Here is a 14,125-nt window from a genome sequence, read left to right as displayed (position 1 = left end):
GGGAGTAATTCCAATAATCACTTTCTTCACGTAAGGTTTATAGTTGCTTAGAGAAGAAGTATGTGATGCATTAAAAAAACAAAGACACCGACTCTAACATAGAGAACTGAGCGATCATTTCACAAGTTCTCACTGATTGCTTAGTTCTCAGTCTGCTCCAAGTGGAGAGCAGTGACTGTCAGTCACCACTCTTCACTCTGCTCCTTCAGCCCTCACTGGTGAGGGGGCATGCCTTACTGGCTTCGACTCCCAGCCATTCTTTGAAGAGCCAGCTGCCAATCAGCCAGCATGGTGGATCCTAACAATATTGTTGAGAACCTCCCCAAGTCTGGCACAGCTCTGCTTCATCAGCTAATAGCAAGCAATATCCACTATCAGCTGACTCTGGTTCACAGGGGAACAAAAGAAAATGTACTCCTGGAACCCACAAGAGAAGTAAGGCCAGAACAGTTTTAGCCATGCGTCTATAATCAAGCCTGTTTTTAGCTTTGGATTTAGTAAGTATTGGGTAAAATTCTTGCTTTTTGTTCTTTATGTAAGCAAATGCAGCTTACTTTCTCCACTACGTGTAACGCTCAATTGAAGCGGCTTTGCAGAGGGAGAGGAAGTCAAGAGGAACATGGTTTCTCTATGGTTTCCTGGGTCACTGGCGAAGCTATCCTGTTGGCTGCTGTCATCCCATGTGACTTTAGTGGCCATCTTGGGTCAGGCAGAGTCTGTCAAGGACAGTGAACAGCGTTATGGAAAGGATAGAGACATGCAATCCCTCCTGGAATGCTCCCCACTTGGGTACGGACTGGCCAGGCTGCATTCCATCCCTCAAGACAGACTCTGTTGGGTCATCTGAGACCTGCTGTGCTGCACATCGCTGTTATTTCCTGTGAGTGTGCCCGGTCCAGTCCCTTCCTGCCAGGCTTGTTGTGAATTAGAAACTTTAATACAAGTTAATACTGTTTCTTGCAACTGGACTCTGAGTGTTTACAGCCGCCACACCACTCTGCACCTCTCCACATTTAGCCTAGCTGTCACCAGAACAGGAAGTGAGGGTAAATCTAGCTAACAGGGACACATTAGCAACAAGGACACTGTTTATTAGAGTGGTGGAAGAAAGCTAGAACCTCTTTTAACATTGAAATGCAGTTTGTGTCCCTGCTGATGGTTTTTTCAGGCATCAGGTTGTAATTTTATTGTGAGCTGTACTCTAGCAATATATATGAGTGAAGAATGGAATAAAACCTTTTAATCAAGTGATTTTTCATACTGTGATCAAGAGGTGCCTACAAGGCAATACCCTGGAGGGCTTTATTCAATTCCAGAATAACCAGTTAAGCATCCCAAAGAAAAACTGACATGGGGAAAATATGGAGGCAGCCCCTGCTGAGTTTTCTTTTTTTTTTAAATAGCTGGAATTTCAGGGATAGGTCAGTAAAGTCAGCCGTGATATTTCCCTATTGTCCAGTTTTCTTTAACTACTAACAGCAAGAATAAAAGGACATATACAAGAAGTGAAGAAAGTGATATCTAAATGATACTTTTTCCAAATCCACTAATTTATAGTAATTTCAGGTGAATGGTAGGGAGCTTTAGCTAGATTTTAGTAGGATATGGTATTGTCATTCACTTCCCACTGTTAGTGTTAAAGTGTTTGTGAACCCAAATATGTAAAGCACTGGCAGCCCCTCTATTATAGTTAGGCATAGAACACTGTATATGTTTTTAATAAAAAGGAGGCTTGTACCGATTTAGAGCGGTCTTCAGGCTGGTCACGTGACTCATGGCCGTTATACAGCTCTGATACTTGGCTACTGCAGGAGGGGCCAAGATCTCCCTCTGATGTCAGCCAGGGAAATGACATGGCCGCTCAGCTCCTCCTGCAGTAGCCCTGGAAACTGGCCCAGAGTCATGTGACCGGCCTCAAGGTTGCGCTTAATCAGTATTTACAAGCTTCATTTTTATTAAAGACTTATACAATGTGCTATGCCTAACTATAATAGAGGGGCTGGCAGTGGCCATATATAACATTTTATTTGTACTAATAGCGGCAGGCAGAGACAGAAACACAGAACGCAGAGCTGACAGGCAGGGAGGAGGGGGAGAGAGGAGAGCTGAGAGCAGGGCTGCGGATAAGGAAGGCACATACACTGACCACAGTGGTCAGGGCTCAGCAGCCCTGATTTTCATGGTCAGCGCAGAGAGTGGGACACAAGAAGTGGCAGGATCAGTCAGGTTTTTTTACAGTTTAGAGAGGGACAGATTACACAGCACTGTGCTGTTTAATTTGCTTTATAGGGAACAGGATCTCTATATTTTCTTTTTTGGGGGGGGTTAACAAACACTTTAAGAATGACTTTAGTCTTTATCCATTAATTTAATTGTTTGCTGCTCCACTTACTGAGAGCTATTCATAGTTCACACTAGAGGGCTCATCCACATTCTTATTCCCAGTATACATGTCAGTGGAATGATCTGTAACCAAGGGGTGAATCTATCCTAAATGCAAAAGAACAAAACAAAAAAAAAAAACAGTCTTATTTGTCTTCGTCTTGTCCTAACAATGGGTTCCACATTGCAAGGCATGATGCTGGATGGATCTCATAATATTATGCTTGTCTAGAGAGCAAACCCGAATACCTTTAGTCACTGTTCTAAAGCTGTAGCTGGGTAGTTTAGCACCTTTATGCAAAAATAACATTGTTATTCAAAGGGTTTTTATATGCGATTCTATGCACCACTATTTTCAAACTCAACACTGTCACTAAAAGGTTTTACGTTTTTACTGTGCACAAACTTATACTAACTATACTAAAAAAAAGCTTCAGTAAAATATGCAAACATTAAGAATAATGAAGTTTCTTTCTTGACAGATATCGATAAGTGTAGGATAGGACTCTCTGCTTGTGAGCAAATTTGCATCAATACACCAGAAGGTTTTAACTGCTCATGTAATGCAGGTTACAGAATTAACCAACAAAATCCTTATCGATGTGACGGTAAGAACGTATATTTTACCAGATATTCCATTATTATTATATCATTATCCAGCTCAACACAATTTAATGGTGTTTTATAAGAACTGCAGCAAAGATGGACCAATGTTCAAACCAGCCATTGAGATGTATGTTTTGTTTTCCTACAAGTTAAAACGTGTTTTTTCGTTGTAGGTGATAGCTCCTCCACTTTTGCCCCAGCTCTCTTTAGTTTAATCAGCCCAATTGCAGAGAGATTATTCTACATTCTTCAAGAAATCACTGGGGATGATTTAATATAAGAACAGTAAATGTTCAAAGTAAACAAGGTCATGCTATGCTTAATTTAATTATCTGGGTTTATGTAGCCAAATTAATTGATGTCCCTTGCACATGTTTGAGTATTCAAAGTGAAAACAGGTTCACAAAATTCACTAAGCTAAGTGAACATACATTTTGCAAACTGGTACTGCTCGCTCACCCTTGTCTACCAGCCACCCCATGCTGGTACTGCTAGGCCAACCCCCATGCCAGCCACCTCCCACTGGCACTGCTGTAGACCCCCGCCGCCCCCTAACCCCCACACCCGGCCTCCATCCACCCCATGCTGGTTCTGCTAGCCCACCTTCCCATATTCTTGCCACCCCATGCTGGTACTGCTACAACAGCTGGGTGATGAGGTTCATCCCTTATGTGGGGGATGGGTGGACACCTTCCAGTGTGGTGGATGTTCCTGTCAGCTTAGGTGGACCACAGAGCTTACAGTCTAATGTTAAAGCACAGCCTCAGCCCCCTTCTGTGACATCTGCTGATCAATAATATCAATAATAATGGAGATAACACCATGTCCTCTGTGTTATCACCAGAAGTGTTCAGGACTTCAAATCTCAGCAGTGACCAGACACTGGGCCAGACTACCCTCCCTCCTCTCAGTGGTGTACAACAGCCAGTATCACCAGGACCATCAGATCAGAGGGGGGAGAATGGCACAGAGGAGACAATGGAGGAAATCTGAGCACCTGACACCCCCCCCCCACACACATCTCACCGCAGGGTGGCCTCCACACACGCCCTGGCCATCTGCTCATTCTCCTGCAGAACCCTTTTGTGCTCAATGACGCTCCAAGGCTCTCACCCTCCGCCATATTGCTGGGATCTGGGTAACCCGGGCCGGGGACAGATGGGGAAGGCAGAGCAAGGTTGGCACAGGACACTAGAGAGTGCTCTGGGGACATGCCACTACTCCCAATGCAGACAGACAGGTGATAGAAAAGTGGGGGGGTTATTCGGATCATCATTACGTGTAATGCAGGACCAGCATCCACCACTGGTCTTGTATTGCATTGCACTTAATGATGTCAAAGACCTGCCAACATTTTGGGTTGAGGAGGGAGATAAATGCATGAACATATCAAGTTATGCAGAGAATACTGTATGCACCAACACACCAGGAAGCTATAATTGTCAATGTGCCAGTGGCTATAATGGAGATCCATATATCTTCTGCAGAGGTATATTAACTATATTATTCTTATAAATATTATAATCATACATACACGGTGACGGGGTCATGTACACATGCTGAAAATGGAGTGGGTTTCTTTATATTCTCAACGATTTTACAAAAACGAGTTTGACTTTGATATTTAGTAAGTTATCTAGTAAAATAGTGGATTTACAAACATTTGTCCACTGCTTACTAATTCAATATAGGGGAATAAAAAAAATTGTACACATATATTTAACACATTTGTGCAAAATAAACAACATTCCAGTGCCCTTCTTTGTCTTGGTTTATTGTTCTTCCTTAATTGAATTAAATATTTATTTTTTTTGCATCTGTTTCTGTTCCAGATATTGATGAATGTGCTATAACTTCTCTTAACAATTGTACAAGCAATTCTCTTTGTATAAACACAAATGGCTCTTATTCCTGTGCGTGCCTCCCAGGATATTCTGGCCATAACTGTACAGGTAAGGAAAACTCTCTTCTAGCTCTGCATGGGGAATAATAATGACAGTATTTAGTAGATATAGCCCCAACTGTACAGGTAAGGGAAACCCTCTTCTAGCTCTGCATAGAGAGTAATAATGACAGTATTTGGAAGATAAACCCAATTAAATTGAAACTGATCGATGTTACCTTTCAAAATTACTACTTTGTTTAAAATACATTCTATTATCAAAAAATATGTAAACCCAATTAAACTTAAAACCGAACACCAGGTATGATCTTAATTGCATACTTACATTGGTCCAGCTCTCACATTGGGTGTGTGCGCTGTCTCTTTAACCACTTCAATCCTGGACACTTTCACCTAACTTCCTGCCCAGGCCAATTTTCAGCTTTTAGTGCTTTGACACTTTGAATAACAATTACTCAGTCATGCAGTACTGTACGCAAATGAATTTTTTAATCTTTTTTGAGACAAATAGAGCTTTCTTTTGTTGTTATTTAATCACCACTGTTTTTTTTCAAAATTTTCAGTTATTTTTCGTATGTTTAGCAAAAAAAAAAAAAAAACAATGGTGGTTAAATACCACCAAAAGAAAACTCTACCTGTTTTTAAAAAAATATAAGGAAGGGGGTGTGCCCAGTATTGAAGTGGTTAAATACAAAATACCACAAAGTAATGTAATACACATCACAAATATAGCTGATCCACGCAATAAAATCTGAACAGAATGAACAGAAAACTCAGTTTCAGTTGTAAAAAGTAGTTAATAAAGAGTTAAAAGAGTTATGATTGAAATACTAATATTGTTATAACTTAATGAATTGTCCTAGTAGGTTTCATTGAAGATATTCAATAACATTTTTAAATATTTTCCTAAAATTCACTATTTAATAAACACGTTCACAATGCAAACGTGTCTCTAGACTTTTTATGGAAAAAATCATTGTAAGCTAATGAAAAATTAAAGACTGTATGGTGCATTTGTTGTATGCAAACATTAATGTGCAGGCGATGCCAGGTGATATTTTATAGAGATCTTCATCAATCACAATACCGAAAAATGACAAGAAGTCCATCTTGCAATTAGTATTTTAATTATTATAGTGTTAGCCTCAACTACATTTGTAGCTGGACTTAAGGCAAATATAAAAGACACACTTTATTACAGAACTGTAATCAATAATAGATCATCACATGTATTTTTTTCAAACCCAAGCTGTGTAAGTAACTGGATTTGATCTGATTTCAGCCTATTGCATTCTACTGTACAATCTGTACAACATAGTTCAAGGGGGTGGGGAAGAGCTTCACAACAAGCTAATCAGGTGTGTTGCAGTGGAAGAAGCATGCCGATAGGAGAAGAGGATACAGAGATGAGATCATCAGTGTGCCTTTTCTCCATTTAATGTTCAGTCACAGAGTGGTGGTGGTGGGGGACCTGTAAATGAAAGTGAAACTACAGCAAAGAAAGATTAGATCCGGTCTCTGATGACAAACTATGTACTGCAGGTGTGCATAACCTGTTTCCCCGAAAATAAGACCTATCGTGATTGTCTGTGATCGCTGCAATATAAGCTCTACCCTCCAAATAAGCCCTACCCTGTTTCCTCAAAAATAAGCCCTACCCTGAAAATAAGACCTACAATCACTTTAACTAGGGCTTATTTGGAGGGTAGGGCTTATATTGCAGCCATCACCAACAATCACGCTAGGTCTTATTTTCGGGGAAACAGGGTAGTAATGTTTATGAACTTCATGTAACATGTTCCCAGTCACTCACTATCTTCTACAGCATATCATCAGCCTCCATTTAAACCTATAGCATGTCCCCAGTCTCTGGTCATCATTCCTCTAGTATGTCTGCAGTCTGTGACAGACGTATCTAGCACTACATAGCACTACATATAATAAACATAACATGAAGCCCTTTTGTGATGATAAGGGCCACAATTTGGGCCCCTAATACCTTATAAGTTGACCACCACAGATGTAAACTAACATTCCTAAGCCTGAATATAGACTTAGTGCTGGGAGGGAGGCATAATGTCACCTTAGAGAGTATTTAAGACCCGGTATATTACTTGGGCATGGGATCCATAATCTTTCCCAGGCACAAAGCAGCTGATTTGAATATAAACAGAGGTAATTGCAGGCACCGCAAAGATCTTCACGTTACCGGTAATATTAATTTATACACTTTTGGTTCACTGTAAGCACAGGCTAGCAGGGTGTTGGAACTGGAAATTCACATCCCTCTTTCACAGTAAAAACCTATAGAATTAAAAGAATATTTGGTGTTTATTAAAACTGAACTCCAGGTATGATCTTACCTGCATACATATATTGATTTAGCTTGGACCAATGTAAGTGTGCATATTTCATACCTTTGTGTAAGCTGATAATCACTGTAGTAGTCAGCACTACTACAAAGATCTCTGCTATATTTGGGGGTAGCAGCTAATTTTTATGGTCACTTATTACCAACTGAATACATTTATATCATTCACTCGTAAACGATTCCTCTATGAATCTTACATTATGTATTTTTGTTTCAGATGTCTTACAGACAACAATGACACAGACATCTGCAAAGTATATTTCAGAAGCAACATCAGTTCCTCTCTCTTCTGAATCTATTGATAGATCAACATCTCATGTGAACCCTACAGCTTCCAGTTCAGCTCTTACAAATGAGATCAAAAGCAACAAAACTGTGGAATCACCCACAGCACCAGCTGCTGGAACAACAGCATTATATCTTAATACCACTATGATTGTAGCTAGCACAACAGACAGTGCAACAGAAGATGTTCATTCAACCCAGGGCTCACATTCTAGTACTACATTTTCTAGAAATGACAGTGTGACAACAGCATCAAGTACCAATGATGAAAACTCAACATTGCATATAAATACCACATTACCAACAGTAGGGCCCACTGTAGCAGTGAGTGTGTATCCATCAGCCTCTGAATATAAAACAACCATTGACATTATATCTAAAGAACCACCAAGTACACCATCTATATTGACATCAGAACCGACCATTTCTCTATCCCATTCTACTGAGGACCATGGTTCATCTGCTGTTTTTTCCACACCAGAACCCAGAACAGGTCCAATACCTATCGCAGAGTTCACCAGTATATCTGCTTCCTCATCTACTGAGAAAATCACTACTTATCAGTCAGCATCCAAATTGCAAACAGCTATGTTGACTGAAAATACTGCTGAAAGTGCCCCTTCTTCCCTAATAACTGAACAGTCTACTGAATTAAATTCTATCCCGTCTGAGACTACCTTAAATGAACCAGATGATTTTTCACATCTAACTTCACCAAAGGCAACAATAATGGAAACATTGAGTACAAATATGATTTCAGCTTCAGAAGTAGCAAGCAGATCTGGGTTAGCGACCTCTGCATATCAAACAACCTTTGATTTTACATCTACAAAACCAATGAGTACGTTATCTACATTTACATCAGAACTCGGCATGTCTTTATCCTCCTCTACTGAAGCCCCCAGTACCTCTACTATTCTATCCACACTGAAACCCAGACCAACTCCCATATATACCTCCGATTTCACCAGTATATCTGCTTCCTCCTCTACTGAGAAAATCACTACTTATGAGTCAGAATTCAAATTGCAAACAACTATGTTGAGTAAAGGAACTGCTGAAAGTGAAAGTGCCACTGCTTCTCTAACATCTGAACAGTCTACTGAATTACATTCTATCCCATCTGAGACTACCTCAAACAAACCATCTGGTTTTTCACATCTAACTTCACAACAGGCAACAATAATAGAAACATTGAGTTCAAATATGATTTCAGCTTCAGAAGCAACAAGCAAATCTGGGTTATCAACCTCTGAATATCAAACAAACTCTGATATTACATCTACAAAACCATTTACTACATTATCTACATTTACATCAGAACCCCAGATGTCTTTATCCTCATCTCCTTACGCCTCCAGTACCACTACTATTGTATCCACATTGGAACCCAGACCAACTCCCATATATACCTCCGATTTCAGCAGTATATCTCCTTCCTCCTCTACTGAAAAAATCACTACTTATGAGTCATCATCCAAACTCCAAACAACTGTGTTGACTGAAAAAACTGATGAAAGTGATAGTTCCCCTGCTTCCTTAACAACTGAACAGTCTACTGAATTGCATTCTAACTCATTTGAGACTACCTCAAAGGAACCATCGGATGTTTCACATTTAACATCACCAAAGGCAACAATAATGGAAACATTGAGTACAAATATGATTTCAGCTTCAGAAGCAACAAGAAAACCTGGGATATCAACCTCTGAATATCAAACAACCTTTGATATTACATCTACAAAACCATTGACTACATTATCTACATTTACATCAGAATCCCAGATGTCTTTATCCTCATCTCCTGACGCCTCCAGTACCGCTACTATTGTATCCACATTGGAACCCAGTCCAACTCCCATATATACCTCAGATTTCAGCAGTATATCTCCTTCCTCCTCTACTGAGAAAATCACTACTTATGAGTCATTATCCAAACTCCAAACAACTGTGTTGACTGAAAAAACTGATGAAAGTGATAGTTCCCCTGCTTCCTTAACAACTGTACAGTCTACTGAATTGCATTCTATCTCATTTGAGACTACCTCAAAGGAACCATTGGATGTTTCACATTTAACATCACCAAAAGCAACAATAATGGAAACATTGAGTACAAATATGATTTCCGCTTCAGAAGCAACAAGAAAACCTGGGATATCAACCTCTGAATATCAAACAAACTTTGATATTACGTCTACAAAATCAATGACTACTTTATCTACATTTACATCAGAACACCAGATGTCTTCATCCTCATCTACTGATGCCTCTAGTACCACTACTATTGTATCCACATTGGAACCAAGGCCAACTCCCATATATACCTCCGATTTCAGCAGTATATCTCCTTCCTCCTCTACTGAAAAAATCACTACTTATGAGTCATCATCCAAACTCCAAACAGCTGTGTTGACTGAAAAAACTGATGAAAGTGATAGTTCCCCTGCTTCCTTAACAACTGAACAGTCTACTGAATTGCATTCTATCTCATTTGAGACTACCTCAAAGGAACCATCGGATGTTTCACATTTAACATCACCAAAGGCAACAATAATGGAAACATTGAGTACAAATATGATTTCAGCTTCAGACACAACAAGCAAATCTCAGTTATCAACCTCTGAATATCAAACAACCTTTGATATTACATCTACAAAACCATTGACTACATTACCTACATTTACCTCAGAATCCCAGATGTCTTTATCCTCATCTCCTGACGCCTCCAGTACCGCTACTATTGTATCCACATTGGAACCCAGTCCAGCTCCCATATATACCTCAGATTTCAGCAGTATATCTCCTTCCTCATCTACTGAGAAAATCACTACTCATGAGTCATCATCCAAGTTCCAAACTACTATGTTGACTGAAAAAACTGATGAAAGTGATAGTTCCCCTGCTTCCTTAACAACTGAACAGTCTACTGAATTGCATTCTATCTCATTTGAGACTACCTCAAAGGAACCATCTAATGTTTCACTTTTAACATCTCCAAAGGCAACAATAATGGAAACATTGAGTACAAATATGATTTCAGCTTCAGAAGTAACAAGGAGATCTGGGTTATCGACCTCTGAATATCAAACAACCTTTGATATTACATCTACAAAACCAATGACTACTTTATCTACATTTACATCAGAACCTGGCATGTCTTTATCCTCCTCTACTGAAGCCCCCAGTACCTCTACTATTCTGTCCACACTGGAACCCAGACCAACTCCCATATATACCTCAGATTTCACCAATATATCTTCTTCCTCCTCTACTGAGAAAATGTCTACCTATGAGTCATCATCCAAATTGACAACAACCATGTTGACTGAAAAAACAGCTGAAAATGAAAGTTCCCCTGCTTCTCTAACAACTGAACAGTCTACTGAATTACATTCTATCCCATCTGATACTACCTCGAACAAACTATCTGATTTTTCACATCTAACATCGCCAACGGCAACAATAATGGAAACATTGAGTAAAAATGCAAATTTAGCTTCAGGAGCAACAAGCAAATCTGGGTTATCAACCTCTGAATATCAAACAACCTTTGATATTACATCTACAAAACCATTGACTACATTATCTACATTTACATCAGAATCCCAGATGTCTTTATCCTCATCTCCTGACGCCTCCAGTACCGCTACTATTGTATCCACATTGGAACCCAGTCCAACTCCCATATATACCTCAGATTTCAGCAGTATATCTCCTTCCTCCTCTACTGAGAAAATCACTACTTATGAGTCATTATCCAAACTCCAAACAACTGTGTTGACTGAAAAAACTGATGAAAGTGATAGTTCCCCTGCTTCCTTAACAACTGAACAGTCTACTGAATTGCATTCTATCTCATTTGAGACTACCTCAAAGGAACCATTGGATGTTTCACATTTAACATCACCAAAGGCAACAATAATGGAAACATTGAGTACAAATATGATTTCCGCTTCAGAAGCAACAAGAAAACCTGGGATATCAACCTCTGAATATCAAACAAACTTTGATATTACGTCTACAAAATCAATGACTACTTTATCTACATTTACATCAGAACACCAGATGTCTTCATCCTCATCTACTGATGCCTCTAGTACCACTACTATTGTATCCACATTGGAACCAAGGCCAACTCCCATATATACCTCCGATTTCAGCAGTATATCTCCTTCCTCCTCTACTGAAAAAATCACTACTTATGAGTCATCATCCAAACTCCAAACAACTGTGTTGACTGAAAAAACTGATGAAAGTGATAGTTCCCCTGCTTCCTTAACAACTAAACAGTCTACTGAATTACATTCTATCTCATTTGAGACTACCTCAAAGGAACCATCGGATGTTTCACATTTAACATCACCAAAGGCAACAATAATGGAAACATTGAGTACAAATATGATTTCAGCTTCAGACACAACAAGCAAATCTCAGTTATCAACCTCTGAATATCAAACAACCTTTGATATTACATCTACAAAACCATTGACTACATTATCTACATTTACCTCAGAATCCCAGATGTCTTTATCCTCATCTCCTGACGCCTCCAGTACCGCTACTATTGTATCCACATTGGAACCCAGTCCAGCTCCCATATATACCTCAGATTTCAGCAGTATATCTCCTTCCTCATCTACTGAGAAAATCACTACTCATGAGTCATCATCCAAGTTCCAAACTACTATGTTGACTGAAAAAACTGATGAAAGTGATAGTTCCCCTGCTTCCTTAACAACTGAACAGTCTACTGAATTACATTCTATCCCATCTGATACTACCTCGAACAAACTATCTGATTTTTCACATCTAACATCGCCAATGGCAACAATAATGGAAACATTGAGTAAAAATGCAAATTTAGCTTCAGGAGCAACAAGCAAATCTGGGTTATCAACCTCTGAATATCAAACAACCTTTGATATTACATTTACAAAACCATTGACTACATTATCTACATTTACATCAGAACCCCAGATGTTTTTATCCTCATCTACTGACAGCTCCAGTACCACTACTATTGTATCCACATTGGAACCCAGACCAACTCCCATATATACCTCTGATTTTACCAGTATATCTGCTTTCTCATCTACTGAGAAAATCACTACTTACGAGGCAGCATCTAAATTGCAAACAACTACTTTGACTGAAAATACTGCTGAAAGTGAAAGTGCTCCTTCTTCCCTGATAACTGAAATATCTACTAAATTACAGTCTATCCCGTCTGAGACTACCTCAAATGAACCATCTGCTTCTTCACATCTAACATCACAAAAGGTAACAATAATGGAAACATTGAGCACAAATATGATTTCACCTTCAGAAGCAACAAGCAGATCTGGGCTATCGACCTTTGAATATCAAACAAACTTTGATAATACATCTACAAAACCAATGACTACTTTATCTACATTTACAATGGAACCCGGCATGTCTTTATCCTCCTCTACTGAAGCCCCCAGTACCTCTACTATTCTATCCACACTGGAACCCAGACCAACTCCCATATATACCTCCGATTTTACCAGTATATCTGCTTCCTCCTCTACTGAGAAAATCACTACTTATGAGTCAGAATTCAAATTGCAAACAACTATGTTGAGTAAAGGAACTGCTGAAAGTGAAAGTGCCACTGCTTCTCTAACAACTGAACAGTCTACTGAATTACATTCTATCCTATCTGAGATTACCTCAAATAAACCTTCTGATTTTTCACATCTAACTTCATCAAAGGCAACAATAATGGAAACATTGAGTACAAATATGATTTCAGCTTCAGAGGCAACAAGCAAATCTGGGTTATCGACCTCTGAATATCAAACAACCTTTGATATTACATCTACAAAACCAATGACTACTTTATCTACATTTACATCAGAACCTGGCATGTCTTTATCCTCCTCTACTGAAGCCCCCAGTACCTCTACTATTCTGTCCACACTGGAACCCAGACCAACTCCCATATATACCTCAGATTTCACCAATATATCTTCTTCCTCCTCTACTGAGAAAATGTCTACCTATGAGTCATCATCCAAATTGACAACAACCATGTTGACTGAAAAAACAGCTGAAAATGAAAGTTCCCCTGCTTCTCTAACAACTGAACAGTCTACTGAATTACATTCTATCCCATCTATTACTACCTCGAACAAACTATCTGATTTTTCACATCTAACATCGCCAACGGCAACAATAATGGAAACATTGAGTAAAAATGCAATTTCAGCTTCAGGAGCAACAAGCAAATCTGGGTTATCAACCTCTGAATATCAAACAACCTTTGATATTACATTTACAAAACCATTGACTACATTATCTACATTTACATCAGAACCCCAGATGTTTTTATCCTCATCTACTGACAGCTCCAGTACCACTACTATTGTATCCACATTGGAACCCAGACCAACTCCCATATATACCTCTGATTTTACCAGTATATCTGCTTTCTCATCTACTGAGAAAATCACTACTTATGAGGCAGCATCTAAATTGCAAACAACTACTTTGACTGAAAATACTGCTGAAAGTGAAAGTGCTCCTTCTTCCCTGATAACTGAAATATCTACTAA

General features: G+C 39.2%; 2 protein-coding genes across 2 annotated transcripts in view; both read left to right on the top strand.

Annotated features, from left to right (window-relative positions):
* The window catches only part of LOC141141227 (uncharacterized), a 146,587-nt gene extending 138,045 nt beyond the window's left edge, over positions 1–8,542 (top strand). Inside the window, exons 68-72 of the mRNA XM_073628912.1 lie at positions 2,865–2,998; positions 4,357–4,477; positions 4,821–4,940; positions 7,480–8,332; positions 8,446–8,542. Coding sequence (XP_073485013.1) covers positions 2,865–2,998; positions 4,357–4,477; positions 4,821–4,940; positions 7,480–8,332; positions 8,446–8,542 — 1,325 coding nt within the window. The remainder of the gene's footprint in view (positions 1–2,864; positions 2,999–4,356; positions 4,478–4,820; positions 4,941–7,479; positions 8,333–8,445) is intronic.
* Positions 8,543–8,585: 43 nt separating this feature from the next.
* LOC141139897 (uncharacterized) overlaps positions 8,586–14,125 on the top strand; it is a 158,434-nt gene continuing 152,894 nt past the window's right edge. Inside the window, 1 exon segment of the mRNA XM_073626454.1 lies at positions 8,586–14,082. Coding sequence (XP_073482555.1) covers positions 8,586–14,082 — 5,497 coding nt within the window.

This window comes from Aquarana catesbeiana, linkage group LG04 (genome assembly GCF_042186555.1).
Source record: "Aquarana catesbeiana isolate 2022-GZ linkage group LG04, ASM4218655v1, whole genome shotgun sequence".
NCBI classification, from domain to species: Eukaryota; Metazoa; Chordata; class Amphibia; order Anura; family Ranidae; genus Aquarana; species Aquarana catesbeiana.
Note: the sequence above shows the minus strand (reverse complement) of the source record. Positions and strands in the feature narration are given on the sequence as shown.